At 35.7% G+C, this 18,601-nt stretch overlaps 1 protein-coding gene across 1 annotated transcript in view; it reads right to left on the reverse strand.

Moving 5' to 3' along the window:
- UNC13C (unc-13 homolog C) overlaps nucleotides 1–18,601 on the reverse strand; it is a 1,717,543-nt gene that overhangs the window by 126,910 nt on the left and 1,572,032 nt on the right. Inside the window, exon 50 of the mRNA XM_081513848.1 lies at nucleotides 7,292–7,418. Within this exon, the coding sequence (XP_081369974.1) occupies nucleotides 7,292–7,418 (127 nt within the window). The remainder of the gene's footprint in view (nucleotides 1–7,291; nucleotides 7,419–18,601) is intronic.

Genomic DNA, 18,601 nt, shown 5'->3' on the forward strand with positions numbered 1-18,601 from the left:
TATATAAAAATATATATATATAATATATTTATAATAATATATTTTAAATAAATATATATAATATATATATTTATATATATATAAATAAAATTGGTCATTCTTGATCTCATGGGGAAGTTTTCAAAATTTTATCCATAAGTACATTTGTATAGTTTGTTTAAATGGGGGGGGTTCTTTTATTAGATTAAGAGAGTTTCCTCGATTTTTAATTAATGTTCTATTTTATCTAATTATTGCTATAAGTTTAGTGTAATGATTGTAGAAATTTTTTCTCCTTCATAATTTAAATGTGGTGAGTTGTGTTCATTGCTTTTAAAATGTTTAATCTCATATCCCAGGAATAAATTCCCCTTTGTCATGTTTATATTAGCCTTTTTATATTGGCTAATATTTCATTTATTTTTTTAACTATGTTCAGAGAGAAATTGGCCTGTAATTATTCTTGCTTGCTGTGTTCTCAGTGAGTTTTAGTAGTGAGGATATGCTGACCTTAATAATGGTTTGAGAAGTATTCCTGCCTTCTCTGGAACAGTTTGTGTTACATTGGTGATATTCTTTCTTAAACATTTGGAAGAATTCCATTTGGAACCATCTGGGCCTGGAGTTTTAATTGTGACATGAGTTTTAATTAAGACTTCAGATTTTAAAATACTTACAGACTCATTCAGATTTTATATTTTTTGTTATGCTAGCTTGGTTTTAGTTTTAAAGGAATTTATACATTTTATCTAACTTTTAAATGGCCTACCATAAACGCTCTCTTAATAATTTTTTATCTTTGTAGGATTTTTTGTGATATCTTTTCCTGATAATGGTAATTTTTGACATTTTTTTTGCACTGCCCTTGCTAAGGTTTGTTGGATTTTTATCATCTTCTCAAAAACACACTTGGCTTTTTAACCCCAGGGGGCACAGTGGTAAAGAATCTGCTTGCCAAAGCGAAAGACAGGAGAGATGCAGGTTTGATCCCTGAGTTAGGAAGATCCCTTGGAGTAGCAAACGGCAACCCACTCAAGTATTCTTGCCTGGAAAATTCAATGGACAGAGCAGTCTGACAGGCTTCAGTCCTGCAAAGAGTCGGACAGAACCGAGCACATAAAATTTTCTACTTTATTTTTATCCCAGGTCATGTTGATATTTTCTTTTGCTATTTTCTCTTGATTTTAAATATTTCTTCTGATAACTTACATCAATGATTTTATAGTTTTTCCTTTCTTTTTATAGAATTAGAGCCATAAATTTTTCTCTATTTGCTGTTTTAGCTGCAATCCACAAGTTTTGACATGTTATATTTTATCATTAGTTAAAAATACTGTGTAATTTACACTGGGGTTTATTTTTTGACTTATGAATGATTGACAGTATCTGCTTAATTTCCTATCTGTGGTCTAAGGACATACAGTATATTTTCTAAGCTTTTAAAATTCATTATATTTGCTTTTGGGTCTAGCAGATAGTCTATTTTGGTAAGTGCACCATGTGTGTCTGTTAAAATGTGTATTTTCTCACTGCTGGTTAATTATAAATTATAGATAGGTATTCTGTGTGCGTGTGTGTGTGTAAGTGATATCTATGAAAATTTGTGGAAACTCTGGGTGAGCAGACAGAGATATATCTGGTAGATAAATGTCTCTGTCTTATTCATGGTTTTGAAATGTCTTTATTAATGACATTTTTGTCTGATTCTTCAGTTTCTGAAAGAATTGTAATCTCCAAATAGAATTGTAGATTTTATTTTTCATTTTATTTCTGACAATTTTGGCTTTATATATTTTGCTGACATGTCATGTAATACATACAAATTTAGAAATGATATATCTTTTTAAACTTTATTTTTGAAAAATTTTAATTGAAGTACAGTTGATTTACAATGTTGTGTTAGTTCCTGGTGTACAGGAAAGTGAGTTAGTTGTATATATTACATTATATATTCTTTTCCATATTCTTTGCTACTCTGGTTTGTTATGGGGTACTGAATATAGTCCCTGTGCTAAACAGTAGGGCCTTGTTTATCTATTGTATATATAGTAGTTTGTATCTGTTTATCCCAGTCTCCTAATTTATCCTTATCCCACCTTACCCCTTTGGTAATCATAAGATTGCTTTCTGTGTCTATGAGTATTTGTTTTGTAAATCAGTTCATTTGCATAATATTTTTGATTTCATAAATGTGATATCATATGGTATTTTTCTTTCTCTGTCTGATTTACTTGGTATGATGACCTCTAGGTCCATTCATGTTGCTGCAAATGGCAATATTCCATACTTTTTATGGATAAGTAATATTCCATTGTATATTTGAGCCACATTTTCCTTATCCATTCATCTGTCAATGGATATTTAGGTCGCTTCCATGACTTGCCTATTGTAAATATTGTTGCTATGAATTTGAGGGTGCATGTATCTTTTCAAGTTAGTTTTTTCCAGATATATGCCTAGGAGTGAGATTGCTGAATCATAGGGCAACTCTGTTTTTAGTTTTTTAGGGAACCCCCATACTGTTTTCCACAGTGGCTGAACCAGTGTACATTCCCACCAACAGTGTTGGAGGGATCCCTTTTCTCAACACCTTCTCAGCACTTGCTATTTGTAGACTTTTTGATGTTGGCCATTCTGACCTGTGTGAGGTGATATCTCAGTAGTTTTGATTTGCATTTCTCTAATAATTAGTTTTGTTGAGCATCTTTCCATGTGCCTATTGACCATCTGTATGTCTTCTTTGGGGAACTGTATATTTTGGTCTTCTGCCCATTTTTTTTAAGCTTGAACAAACAGAAAAATGATATTTATTTATTTGTTCTGCCCATTTTTTGATTGGATTGTTTTTGTTGTTGTTGAGACATGTGCACTGTTTTTGTATTTTGGAATTTAATCCCTTGTTGGTCATGCTGTTTGCAAATATTCTCTCCCATTCCATAGGTTGTCTTTTCATTTTGTTTGTGGCTTCTTTTGCTGTGCAAAAGCTTGTTTGATTTGGTACCATTTGTTTATTTTTGTTTTCAATTCTATTGCCTTAGGAGACTGATCTAATAAAAAACACTGATAGGATTTATGTCAGAGAATGTTTGCCTGTGTTCTTCTCTCCCAGGAGTCTTATGGTGTCATACTTGAGCATGGTATGAGGGTATGTTCTAACTTCGCTGATACACATGTAGCTGTCCAGCTTTCTCAACATCACTTGCTAAAGAGACTGTCTTTATATTTTGTATATTTTTGCCACCTTTGTTGAAGATTAATTGATTGTAGGTGTGTGGGTTTATTTCTGGGCTCTCTATTCTGTTCCATTGATCCATATATCTGTTTTTGTGCCAGTAACATGCTGTTTTGATTGCTGTTACTTTGTTGTATTGTCTGTAGTCTGGGAAGGTTATACCTCCAGTTTTGTTCTTTTTCCTCAGAACTGTTTTGGCAATTCGGGGTCTTTCATGGTGCGATATAAATTTTAGATTATTTGTTCTAGTTCTGTGAAAAATGTCATGGGTAATTTGATGGGGATCATATTAAATCTGTAGATTGCTTTGAATAGTATGGCCATTTAACAATATTAATTCTTCCAATCCTAGAACATGTGATATCTTTCCACTAGAAATGATACATCTTTTTGTTGAATTGCTCCCTTAATTATCATGAAAAATTTCTCTCAAAAGTATTTATCTTAAAATCTACCTTTTTAATATTAATATAGCTGCACAATTTTCCTTTCAATTATTTTTTCATCCTTTAACATTTCTAGACTCTCATGCTTTAGGTGAATAAATTATAAGAAAGATATTTTGGGTTTTACTATTTAATCTAGTAGAATAATACTTGTTGGCTAGAATATTAATCTACTTACACTTAATTTTCTGATACATTAAATTTTAAATCTATCATCTTTCATCCCCACCCCCAGTTTCCTACTTCATTCCTTTCTTTCTTGATTTTGCCTTTTAAGTAGTTTTGTTTACTCTCTCCTCCTTCCCCATAATCTTATTTGACGCCTAGTATTATATTATACATTAAGGGCTTCCACTATAAATGATAACACACACACCCAAGATATAGTAAAAGCTTTTTAAAATGAGTATTTACACCTTCCAAAGAATCCAAGGACCTCATATTAACTTTATCACTCTTCTACCTTTTCATGCTATTTTGTCCTCTATTTTAATTCTATGCATATTTTATTCTACAAATTTTTAAAATTTTATATTGCTAATGTGCTTTAAATGTACTAATTTGTTCATCTTCTCTAATACTTTTAATTCTTTATTACTGTATTCTTATCTTGAGTCATTTTCCTCTGTCTGAAGGCCTAGACCATATTTTTGATGAGAGTCTCCTGGAAATGAGTTCTCTTAGCTTTTCAGCTGGGCCTCCCTTGCAGCTCAGTTGGTAAAGAATCTGGCTATAGTACAGGAGACCTGGGTTCAATTCCTGGGTTGGGAAGATCCCCAGTTATATTGTATAAATGTTTTTATTTTCCTTTATTTTTGAAGGATATATTTGATGCTTGTAGAATTCTAATTGCTCTCTTTCAGCACTTGAAAGATATCATTGCATTGTATTCAGGTTTCAGTCACTTCTGTTGAATAATCAGTCAAATGTATTACTGCAGCTCTTTTGAAGGTAGTGTCTTCCCTTCCTTGACCCCAGTACACTTAAGTTTTACTTCTTTTTGATTTTAAGCAGTTTTCTATGATGTGCCTGCAGGTGGTTTTCCTTGCATTTATCCTTCTTAGGATTTATAGAAATTCTTGAACTTCAGTTTCAAACTTTTCAACAGTTTTGCAAAATCCACACCTGGTATCTTTTTACACACTGCTCAAATACTATTTATTCTTTCTCTCTTGTCTTTGTTTGGGACCCAATTCATTGTACACCAGACCTTTTTATAATTTGCCCCATATATCCCTGTTCTATTTTTTTTTTTATATTTGTATTTTTTGTTTCTATGGCTCAGTTATTTTAGGCCCTCTGCTGTGTATATTTTGCCATTAGGTCCATCTATTACATTCCTAACTTTTTCTTTTTTCAGTTCTATGATGTCCAATTTATTCTTCTTATAGGTTCCTTTTTACTGTTGAAGTCCTCCCACAATTTGAAGGACTTATCAAACTATGTCTGATAAGGCTAATATCTCTTTTTCTCTTGGATTCTAGTTATTTGGTCCTATTGTCTGGCAATCTTTAACCTTTTAAATATTGTGCATTGTCTTTGAAACATTGTGGAACCTTTGATTTATGATTTCCTTCAGAGCGGATCTAAGTTTCTGCTTGTAGACAGAATGTGGGAAGATCACTAAGATCCAGGAAAGGCTGGGTTTTAGGCTGGTCTATTTCCAGTTTGCTCTTATTTTTAGAACAGAGTCCTTCAGGGGTCTCACCTGAAAAACGGATGTTTATAGTGCTTCTTCCTTAGAAAGCCTTACTTTCTAATTTTTGTCTCCCCGACATTGTGAGAATGTTGAAGTCTCTACATAGGTTTTTAATCTCTTAGTGCTTGCATTCTACTCTATTTTTGCCTCACTCTCCACACATGGGCAGATTAGGAATCAGAGAACACCTCAAAAAGAAACTGCATACAACATGTTGTACTTACTTCTCTGTAGTCCCCTTTATTCCGAGATCTTGGTCCCACAAGACCAAGCAGCCTTTATAGCCCTGAACACCAATGTTTGTTTCTCTAGCCCAAGGAGATCACTATAAACCTTGGGTTACTGTTCTCTGTTTGACCACCATGACTGGTATGGCGAATTGGTAAATGAACGTAGCTGGAGAGGACTGGGGAGAAGCTGCAACAAACACAGGGTTCATCTCAATGCATTTCTTTTCTCAGGGACCTTAGTGCCTCAATCCTTAGTGACTTGCCTTGATTGCTCTCTGATGCTGTTTAATTTATTCAGCTTTTATAGTTGGTCTTCAGTGAGCATGTTAGTCTGATTTTAGTTAGTTCAGACAGAGCCAGAAGCAGAAGTCTCTGGCAAATAGCTCCCCTTTTTATTTTCCTACTACCAGTCAATGATGTCACCAACACTTAGACACTTGTACTGCATATTTAACTCTTTCTTCTATCCTCAAGTGTATTTAGCTGACAAATTCTGTAAATTCTATCTTGGAAATTTATCGCCCACACATCTTCATCCTTTACATTTTTACCACAGTCACACTAATATGTGTAAACTTTTTACTTCTCTTGGTATCTCATTCTAGCTTATAAACTTCTATGAGAAAAGTTATATAAATAGGTATTCTAATCTTATCATTACATTACTCACTACCTTCTAAATCTCTTCTCTACCCCTTCCATTCTTTGCCTCTTCCAACCTCCACAATGCCTAATGAAAGTAGCAAAAGCTTCACTGTACTTATGTAATCTAGTCAAAAGCACTTTTCCTACATTACCTTCTACTAATTTTATAAAAATATTGTGTTCTTCACTGAAACTAAACTATTCCCCATGGGCCACAGCCCATGTGTTCCTTCTTCCGTAATTACCCTCAGAACTTTTCTTTCCTTTTCTTGTTATAACCTGACCAATCTTTCAAAGTCTATATTAAATGTTACCTTGTAGAGTCACTGAAATAGGGGTAATATATCTCTTTTGTGAGATCGCACTGCATTTTGCTTATACTACTTGAATTAGTACTTATTTCAATTTGCCTTGTTTTATCATAAGTTTTGTCCTTGTCCATGTCTCCTTGAGTATAAGCTCCTTTCAAGGTGAGGTCTTTATTTTATTCTCCATTTCCTACAACACTTGGCATAGTGCCTAGGATATGGCAGACCCCCTTCAACAGAATAAAATGGAATTCTGACAAATATCAAATGCACAGTCTTATAAATCTGACTGTGTGATTACAATTGTATTTGATAGAAACATGCTTAGGATAATGTTACCCGTTTAACAGTGACTTCTATTTTAGAAATATAAATTTATAAGACATGTTTAGGTTTGAAATAAAGAGAAATGTGGATTATATAGATCAATATACAAGCCCCCTTCATTTTCCTAACAAAATCCGAGTTCAAGCACTTTTACAAGAAATCATTTCATTGTGTGAGCCATTATGCATTATGTATTTCTTTCTCTTTGACTTGAATATCCAAGTAAGACATACTTGAAAAATGCAACACAATTCAATTAAATATGCTTGTCAAAGATATGCAAATCATTTAATGCTAATTTCATAACAGAAATGTCTGCATTCAAATGAAGATTACGTGAAGAGATTTTAGGGCTGCATAATTCAGGTGTAATTTTACAGGACTATGAATTGAGAATAAACTTGGGGGTGAAAATCACTACTTACAAGGAGTATTCAGGAACGGCATCCTTGAAGGCAGGAAGTTCCCGCACATATTCATTATAAAACCATTTCACTTTGAAATGCAAATTCATATAATCAGTGCTCTTGCATAACCTCTGCTTTTCATGTTCTGTAATAGGTAAAATCAAACACTTAATAACATGTGGTTTGCCAACAATGCTGTGTTCTAGTCTACTTTTATTATTCATATTTCAGAAAGGAAGAAAATATTATATCTGAGGTTAAGGCAAAGTGAATTGCTAAAGACAGACCTGAAATTTTACAAAATGCAAAAATCATCTGTTTGGTCCTATGTAGAAATGTGAATGCTCTAATGTGCTTTCCTGGAAAAGGTGAGCATTCTGCTGAGTTAAAGAGTGATAACATATCAACATTTTTCTATTTATCTGCAAGCTTTCATATTTTGACTACTTTTAGCCTGATGCAAAGTGCCAGAAAGAATCAAAACTTGTAAGTATGAATAAAACATGAACCAAACTAGGAGGCATAAGTCCTGATTAATACTGGAAATGTGAAAGAGTAGATTACATTTCTGGCCTGGATATTTAATACTTAAAGAATTAAGGAGAAGAAATATATCTAACTTCTAAGACAACTGATTTTTTTCTTTACAAGTTCAGCTAAAATTATTTTGTACTCTATGACTCTTCTGACATTTCTTTAATCAGGATTTTCTTTTCTTTTTAAAATTCTTATTGGAATATAGTTGATTTACAATGTTGTGTCAGTTTCAGGTATACAGCAAAGTGCATCAGTTATTCATATACATATATCCACACTTTTTAAAGATTATTTTCCCATATAGCAATATTTTCTAAATGTAACTTTTGAAAAATCTCTTGCTCAAAACTGTAGCTTAAAACCATATTTCGCCCATAACACAGAGTGAAGTAAGCCATTAAGAAAAACACCAATACAGTATACTAATGCATATATATGGAATTTGAAAAATGGTAACGATAACCCTATATGCGAGACAGAATAAGAGACACAGATGCATAGAACAGTCTTATGAACTCTGAGGGAGAAGGTGAGGGTAGAACGTTCTGGGAAAATAGCACTGAAACATGTACATTATCATATGTGAAACAGAACACCATTCCATGTTCGATGCATGAGACAAATGCTCAGGGCTGGGGCAATGGGATGACCCAGAGGGATGGGATGGGGAGGGAGGTGGGAGGGGGGTCCAGGATGGGGAACACATGTAAACCCATGGCTGATTCATGTCAATGTATGGCAAAAACTACTACAATATTGTAAAGTAAAAAAAAAAATAAAAAAAATAAAAAGCAAAACAAAACAAAAAAAACCATATTTCAATCTGGACATACAGTACTGGGAAATAGAGACAAAAGTAGTGTTACTGGACACATTTATCTTTATTCAATATGAATTTTGGCCAATTCTGGCTTTAAGTATAGACACAGCCAAACCCAAAATATTCCTAACTATATGCAGGTTGAAAGTGTCATCTGAGAATTTCTAATTGAGGTTTTGTGAATCTTCTTCAAGCTAAGGGCTTTGATTTATAATAGGAACATGCTTTAATTAATATTCCAGGCTAAAAGCACTTATGGAAGAAATTAGATTGTTATAAGGTAACTGAGGGCATCCTTGCTTTTCAAAACCTGACTCTAACCCTCAGAGGGCTTAAATCCCAATAATAAATGCAAGAGGTATCACCACCCCAAACTGAACATTCTCAAATTATTTAAACAATAATTCAAGACAATTTGCAGAACCAAGAAAAAGGCAGAGAGGGAGAACACATACATTACACACAGAAACACAAGTGTTAGTACATACAGACCAAACTCCTAGGCAAAATTATGAATTAGGTGATGTTTTGTTTCAGTTTCCTCCAAATTTATTTCACCCTTTCCCCCTTCACTGCTGGTTCTCTCCCTTTGGATGTCTAGTATCCCTCCATACCGTAAGAAGAAACATGTATTTGATAAATTTATAGATCAGAATTTAATGCACTACTACCCTGAAGCCCAGATAAGGGAAGACTCTTGCCCTAGCAGCCCACACATAAAGAGGATTCTATTTATCCCAAATACAAACTCAAAAATTAAATAGCTTGTAGCCTCCTCTATCACTGGGGATCCCACACTTGGTACTAGCACAGAACAAGCCATAACTCTAAACATCTGTCTTTGTGACTAACACTACTTGCTCTTATGATTAATACTCTCTAAAGCCCATAGGAACACTGTAATATCTTTTGTTCTCTGTTCTAGAAACCACAGGTGATGGTGTCCAAATGCTAACAAGGTTTGCAGATTGCCATTGTTGACAACAGAAATAGTTACAGATTGGAATAAGGGAAGGAATTTAAGCTATAGAAGCATTTGTGTAAGAGAAAGGATAAACTAATCAACCCACCAGGTTCTTTCTCTGGATAGCATACATGCAGTAGATTATTGCATATGAAAGTATCAATAAGCAGCCATTTTCTTTGGGTCCAATTCATGCATTTGAAGGTGCTCATGAATCAATGTAGTATGCAAAGCAAATATACTACTAGCTAGGGGGATATTTTGAATAATCAATGATTCATATTACTTGCAAAGTTTGTATATATGTAGTTTTCCATATACATATAGGAAGCCTGATATTGGTTTTCTGCCAACCAGATGGTTTTCGAATTATAGAATTGTCAAGAATTTTATGTCTGAAATTTATATTTATGAGATTTAACTCATTAAATTTTAGCTTTATTCAAGTGATTTATGTAAACACATATATGAAATAATAACTTGCATTTGTTCTCATTTTAGTACGTATGTTTGAGTATTTTAGAAGGAAATACTTTTCTGAAAACTATATTTGAATTACATCCAAAAAAATAGGAAAACAATTTAAATTTTTAATTTTTATAGTTTATTTTAAGTTACATTTTAAATAAAATACATATTCAAATTATGTTCATTTTGAATATAACTTTAGTTTTTAATCCTTTAAATATTAAGAACATGTGTAGATGAGAGAGTTCCCACATGACAGAGGAGGAACACCCTGAGCTGAACTCTCACCAACACAATAAAATCACAGCTACTTACAGAATAATTATTTATGAAAAAGACCCAAATCTATCACAAATGACCTTTTTACAACTGAAGATAAAAAGAAGGAACACAACCAGAAGGTAGGAGGGCAGAATTATGGTCCAGTCAAGCCTCATGCCCCTGGGTGGACAATGCACAAACAATAATTACAATTACAGAGGTTCTCCCTAAGGAATGAGGGGTCTGAGCCCACATCTGGCTCCCAAGCCCAGCGATCCTGTGCCAGGATGAGCCCTTGAACATTTGGCTTCGAAGGCCAGTGGGGCTAACTTTCGGAAGACCCAGAGGGTTATGAGAAATAGACTCCACTCTTAAAGGACACACACAAAATTTTACATACTTACAGACCCAGGACACAAACAGATTTGAAAGGAGCCTGGGTAAGACCTGCCAGCTGATCCTAGAGAGTCTCCTGTAGAAGCAGGGGGGCAACTGGAGCTTACCCTGGGGACAGAGACACTGGCTAAAGTCACTTTGGGGACCTCCTTGTACCATGTGGACATTAGTGCTTGCAACCAATATTGTTGAATCCTCCCTTTTCTTACTAGCCTGGGGGACCCAGTCCCACCCCACCCATTAGCCTAAGGGCACCAGTGCTGGGATGTCTCATGGCACTCACCAGTGCCAACTACAGCCCCACCCATCATCAGACAGGCTTCCTTAAGAGTCCCTGAGCCCAGAGCCACCCCTGGACACTGCCCTGCCCATGAGGGCCCAGGACCTGGCCCTACACACCATCATGCTGGGGCCCCCAGGGCCCTGCAGCTAGAGACCATAAGACACAGCTTCACTTACCACTGGGCAGGCACTAGCCCCAGAATCCCAGGTGCCCTGCGCCCCTCCCCACCCCCACCAGCAAGCCTGCTCTAACCTTAGGACCAGAGCCTCACCCCACCTGCCAGTGAGCAGACACCAGCCCAAGGTCAACTTGAGTCCTGCAGCCCACCATGGCAGGGTCAAACCCACCCGCCAGCAGTCTAGCACCAGCCCAGGACCAGTTGGGCCCTCACCCCAGCAGCAGGTAAACACCAGTTCTGAGAAATCCTGGGCTCTTCAGCCATTCTCCCCACCAGCCCCACTCACTAGAGAGCTCAGACAAGCTTCAGGATGCTCAGGACCCCACAGCCAGCTGTGTCAGGAACAGGGCACAACCATTAGCAGTCTGACACCAATTCTGGGACTGCTGAACCTTGCAACTAGACTGCTCTGCCCACTAGTCAGTCACCACTAGTCCCAAGACCTGGTTTCACCCATGTGTGGGGTGGACAACCCAGGATATCCTGGACCCCAACTCCACCTACCAGGGAGACAGCTCTAGTACCGGGGACCCTATGAGTTCTGAAAAACAGCCACCCCATGACCCAGCCCAACAATCAGCAGCTGGCAGCCTCAGTGCAAGGCTGGGCCTGGTAAACAACTGGACCTGGAGCCAGTCATGCCTGCCAGCCTGCCCCAGTAGTCTACCCTCCCCAACAGAAGGATCCACACAGCCCACACAGGGTACCCCTAGAGTAGGCAGCTCTGGTGACCAGTGGGGAGTGGGCTGATGGACAGATGTCTCCTACAAAAGGCCATTTCTCCAAGGTCAGGAAACATAACCTCCTAGATACAGAGAAATGAAAATAGCAAATCAACAAAATGAGATGCCAGAGAAACATGGGTCAAAAAAAGGAACATGATAAAACCCCAGAAAGAGAACTAAGTGGAGACAGGTAATCTACCTGTGAAAGAGTTCAGGTAATAATTATAAAGATGATCAAAGAACTCAGGAAAAGAATGGAAAAACAAAGTGAGAAGTTAAAATTGTTTAACAGAGATGAAGAATACACAAACTAAATGAAAAATACACTGGAAGGAATCAATAGTAGATTAAATGATACAGAGAAACAGATCAGTGAGCTGGAAGACAGAGCAGTGGAAATCACTGAAGCTCAACAGAAAAAAAAAAGAATTAAAAAATGAGGAAAGTTTAATAAATCTCTGGAATAAAATCAAATGTACTAACACTCACATGACAGAGGGCCCAGAAGGAGAAGAGAGAGATTGGAACAGAGAACACGTTGAAGATATCATATAACAGCTGAAAACCTCTTTAACCTGGAAAAGGAAACAGACCTCCAAGTGCAGGAAGCACCGAGAGTCCCAAATAGGATCTACCCAAAGAGGACCACCCCAAGACACACTGTAATGCAAACAGCAAAAATTGAATATAAGAGAAAATATTAACAGTTGCAAGGGAAAATAAATTAGGGAACTCCCATAAGTCAATGAGCTGATTTTCAGTAGAAAAAATGTAATCAAAGAGAAAAATCTACAATCAAGGATAATCTATCACTGAGATTTGATGGAGAAATCAAAAGTTTTAGAGACAATCTAAAATAGTTCAGTACCACCAAACCAGCTCAGAAGAAATGTTAAAGGGACTTCTATAAGTGAAAAAGAAAAGGCCACAATGAGAAACATGAAAAATTACAAAAAAGAAAAACTCCTTGGTAAAAGCAAGTATAAAGTAAAGGTAGTAAATAAACCATTCAATGCTAGTGCATGCTCAGTTGCTAAGTCATGTCTGACTCTTTGCGACTCTGTGAACTGTAGCCCACCAGGCTCCTCTGTCCATGAGATTTCCCAGGCAAGAACACTGAAGTGGGCTGTCATTCCCTTCGCTGACAAAGCTAGTAAGAAGGTTAAAAGACAAAAGTAGTAAAATCATCTATATCCACAATAATCAGTAAAGGGAAAACTGGATAGCTACATGTAAAAGGATGAAATTATAACATTTTTTCACACCATATATAAAAATAAACTCAAAATGGATTAAGGACTAAATGTAACAGACTGGAAACCACAAAACTAGAAGAAAATATAGGTAGAACATTTGATAAGATAAATCATAGTAATTTTTATGTATCATTCTCTTAAACCAAAGGAAACAAAAGCAAAAATTTAAAAACGTGTTCTAATTCAATTTCAAAGCTTTTGCACAGCAAAGGATATCATCGACAAAATGAAAAGACAGCCTACTGAATGGGAAAAAATACTTGCAATGGTGTGACTGATAAGGGGTAATATCTAAAATACATAAACAGTTCATACAACTTAACATAAAAAGAAAAGCCCAAACAACTCAATTAAGACATGAATAGACATTTTCCCAAAGAAGACAGAGATAGAAATAGGCACAGGAAAAGATGCTCAACATCACTAATCATAAGATAAATGCAAATTAAATGCACAATGAGATGTCACCTCACACCTGTCAAAATGGCTATATTAAAATAGACCACAAATAACAAATGTTGTCCAAAGGATGTGGAGAAAAGAGAACCTTAGTATATGGTTTGAGAGAATGTAAATTGGTGCAACTATTCAGGAAATAGAATGGAGTTTCCTCAAAAACACTAAAATAGAACTACCATATGACTCAGCAATTCCACTCCTGCATATACATCCAAAGAAAATGAAAACAGTAATTTGAAAAGATACATGAATGCCAGCGTTCACAGCAGCATTATTTACACTTGTCAAGATAATCAAGTCACCTAAGTGCCTCTCAGCAGATGAATGGGTAAAGAAGATGTGGTGTATGTGTTGAATACAGTTGAAAATTGAATATTACTCAGCCATAAAAAGAAAGAAATGTTGGCTTCTGCAAGAACATGGATAGACCTGGAGGATTATTATGCTTAGAAAATAAGTCTGATGAAGAAAGACAAATACCATATGTTATTACTTACAGGTAGAATCTAAAGAATAAAACAAATGATTGGAACAAAGAAGCGATAAACACAGAAGAGCAAACTAGCTGTTACCAGTAGGGAGAGGGAGGTGGGGAGGAGCAAGATAGGAGGAGGGGTTTCAGAGATACAGACTTCTATGTATAAAATAAATAGACTTTAAGGATATATTGTACAGCACAGGGAATATAGCCAATATTTTATAAAACTATAAATGGAATATTATATATATGTATATATATATATATATATAATAATCTACAAAGATTCTGAATCACTCTGTGGTATACCCGAGACTAACATAATATTGTAAATCAACTATATCTCAATGAAAAAAAAAGAATGCATATAAACTAAGTTTGGATAGAAAGACTGTAACTGCTAAAAGAAAAAAAATGGCTCAACAGAAATTTTTAAAAGGTCAAAGATAAGATATGCTTTGGTAAGCAGGTAAATGCCAGCTGTGAGCAGTGTCCTAGTCAGTTTTCTAGACAAGACCTTCAGTTTATTTGCTTAACCTATTTACACTTCGTTTCTCTATAACTGCAGCAGTTTTGCCTTTTTCCCTACTTGGGCACTCTGTTCAGAATTTACAGCCCTCCTCAAACCCACTGTCCTGGACTCTGCAAGCTCTCTACCCTCCCACATCCCCCTCATCCCTGCGGTTCCCACAGTTTCAGGAAAGGAACACTTCTGTTTGTCTAACTTTCTGTAGCAACACCTTAGCTATCACCCTCTCCCCTTTGTCCCCCACCTCCCACGTCTCTCTTATAGAGAATGGACACAGGAAAGGAGATAGGAAAGCAACCAATTATCTTTTATCTTTTAAGAAGGTGAAATCTGGTTTTGCTCTAGACTGGAGATCATCCATTCTAGTTCCTAAGAATGTATGTTATATGATAACTCACACTATCAGGGTTTCACTTAGAATTACTAATAGTTTTCTCCTTACAGAATACTTTCATACTCGTAGGAGTTAGTTTCTATCCTCTTAAGCTGCATCTCTTTCATGCACCATCAACTAATATTTACTGCTCTGTGGCTAGAAACAGAAGACCAGTACCATCTGTTTTCACATTCTGCCAATTTAACAAAAGAGTAATTGACATGTTTACATGGATTATGCACTCCAGCTTATATAGCAAGAGGTTTTCAAGTTTACTGAATTAGTTGGCGAGGTAAGTTTGGGCTTAAGAAAAATGCAATTGATAATGGAAATGGTAAACACCTGTATAAATAAGGTCCACATGTGATGCTTGTCCTTAAGTAGAAAATATTAAGTAGAATTTCAACTTTTTTCAGCAGTGACTTATGGTGATGATCATCATGAACCTCAGTATTTGTGGCAGGTTTAACTAATTAGTTGGTTATAGAACTAAGTCCTTTTCCTCCAAGGCACACAAACAGACTGCGTTTCCCAATCTTCCCTGCAATACATTGGCCTATGACTGACTTGTGGGTCAAAATAATAGATGCCATATTCAGTCTTGTCCTAAAACACCTCCTGGGAAATCTGCTCTGCTCTCTTTTCCCTCATTTGCTGGCCAGATGCAGAAGATCCCATCAAGGATTCTGAGGTTCTTGGGGAATGTAGAGCTGCTAAAGGGTAGAAGTCTGGGTCCTAGAACCACTTCTCAGAAGATAGCTGTGCAATCAGAAACACCTTCTTTGACTTGTACAAGCAAGAAATAAATAAGCTGTCACTGTGTTAAACTGTTTGTTACGGAGTTAGGCTATGTGAGGCTACGTTCTATTGCATCACACAAAGGCTTTTCAAAGGTTAAGATGTGCCTATTAATTAACACCCAAACTATTCGGCTTTCTAATTTGTTTCATACATGCATGTATGCATACACACACACACACACACACACACACACACACAGAGTCACGCCATCTCTTTGCTTTATGTAACTGTATCAGCCTAAGAACTTGCGGCAGACCCCACTGTGAACTGATCCACCATCACACAGGGAATCAGTTAATCAGACTGTTAAGTTCATGTTAAGAAAACAGTGTATAGGCTCTGAGAGGGGAATAATCACTGAAATAAAAATACATGTATTTTGCAGTTGACTAACATTACCATTTATTTTCCTATCACCCTTGTTTCATACTTGTAGGCTCTCAGCTATATTCTCAGTAGTTATTACCACTTGGATAATTCTATAAAAAGTGAGCTGTTATTTTCCAAAATCTGTATGCCTGTTTTTCTCATATCTTCATATATTCCTCCCATAATGTGTAATGATATATTATAAGGAAATATTTCAAATAAACTACAGTTATATCATAATGACCACATACCAGACATTGACATAAGATATTATAATGTAAAATTCAAAGATATACTTCAAATTATCTTTAATTCTCCCAAAGCATCTTCTGCTTAGTGGTAGACCACAGTCACAAAACTGCATTTATCTCTCATGATGTGAACAACAAAATTTATTTGTTGCCAAAATTAAGAATGCCGAATGACTGATCAGTCCTCCTACATTTTTAATTTTGGCAACAAATATTTAACACGCTCATTATGTTTGCAAAATAAAACATTTAATTAGTTTTCTAAACTGCAATGTAATAATTTTATTAAAAAACTTAATCTTTGAATTTCAATGAGATGAATATTTTACTACCAGAATAAATGTGCTTTATTAAAATTGTACAAGGAAAAAGCTTGGCAATTTTGAAGACTATTCCTATTTGCTTTTACTAGAATTTACTACTTTAAAAGAATAGATTTTCCTTGAAGTTAGTGGGTACATGGGATTTTATGTATAATCCAGAAATGTACAATTATTTATCTATTTATAGGAGTGGTAGACAATCCATTCTCATGCCAAAAGCAAATTTGCTACCATCAATCATCACAGTGTCATTTTCTGGTTCTTAATTTGTGATGTCATTTTACTGCATAAACACTCTGTATTGTCCCATAGCTGGTAGTTCAATCCTGTAGGGCTATCTTAAACATCCCTCTGAGTGTTTGGCAAGCTGCTCTGTCTCTAAGAGGTGATGATATAGAAAGTTTGGGAGGAATATCAAATAAAAAGCCAGCATTAGGGACTCAATGCCTAAGATGCTTTGTGCAATACTGTGTGCTCACAAAGCCCAAACCTTATCACCCAGAAACTCTGTAAATATAAATATGTATCAGACTTTTACAAATAATACACACATATAAACATCTATCAAAGATAAGCACAGATGCATATTAATGGTATACAGATGGAGATCATGGGCTCTTTTTCATACACTGAGAATTCTAAACCATGTAACTAGAAGTAAAAAGAGAGAGAGAGAAAATAAGAATTATAATTTTCCATTTTAGAGCAGCTCTATAAAGGTTTTGTAATATTAGGATATCTTTGGAGATATGTAAATTCTGGCTGCTGAAGTAAGCTATCATAGTATAGCTTATATACTATGATATAGTATATTGTATTTGATATATTTGATATATACTTTGATATAGTATATATCAAAGTATAAAGCTTGGAGTAATAAAAGAAAACTTAAAAAATAAATGACCAAACATAATAATAACACACTAGCCAAAGGAAAAACAAAAGTAATTGGGACCAATGTGAAGCTTCCAGAGAAGGAAATCAGCAAACAAGAGAAAAGAGTAGCCATAATAATCAATTACTATAGCAAACTTTCTGAAGAATCAATGACAAGGAAGGAACAAGTATCATTAATTTTTTGCAGAGTAAGAAAGAAGATAGTGAGCTTTAAAAACAGCCAAGCAAAATTAATAAGATATTGCCCTCCTTCATGACCACTGAAACCGATGCCAGAAGCAGGTTTACATGTGTAGCTTGTAGTCCTACTCACACTTAAAACCAGTATCTCAGCAGAATCCCAAAATGAAATGAGGTTCCCTGGGTAAATGAAACCAGGAATGGTTTAACGTCAGACATACTTCACAGTTACACTCTCTGATATATCCTCTTAAAATTCTGGTATAGCTTTTACAATCCACAAATCTAAACTGGAGGGTTTCAAGTAAGACTGGCTCTCTCCAGCGGAAACAAAACGTCTCGAACTTCTTTCAGTATCATCTACAACTGGAAATTAGTCTATTTCTGGAAAAGAAATCTGTTCACAGATGAGCTCTGCATTCAATCACCCTTTTGATTTCAAACGTTTCTTTGCCAAAGTTCAAGAGTACAACAGCAACATTTCCTCTATAATCTTCATCTATAACAGACTCCTGCATATGTGAAGTGCTTTGCAGGCAAGCTGGAGTGTGGAGCTACCCTTCCCAAACATCCATAAAGAAGAGCATACCATTTTATGTACGGCCTGGAAGAATATTGCATGATTTGTCTGAGCCTTGGAAATTCAGGAAGCCATATGAAGTCAGCAGCACATAATCTTATGCTAGGAAACTAGAGATGGATAGTTTTACAGAAAGAATGAGATGTGATGGGAAAGTATTTTTAAAAAGAAAGATGGCCAACAGGCTGAAACATAAT

Source organism: Giraffa tippelskirchi, chromosome 7 (assembly GCF_054371585.1).
Source record: "Giraffa tippelskirchi isolate mGirTip1 chromosome 7, T2T-mGirTip1v1.2.pri, whole genome shotgun sequence".
Classification (NCBI taxonomy): Eukaryota; Metazoa; Chordata; class Mammalia; order Artiodactyla; family Giraffidae; genus Giraffa; species Giraffa tippelskirchi.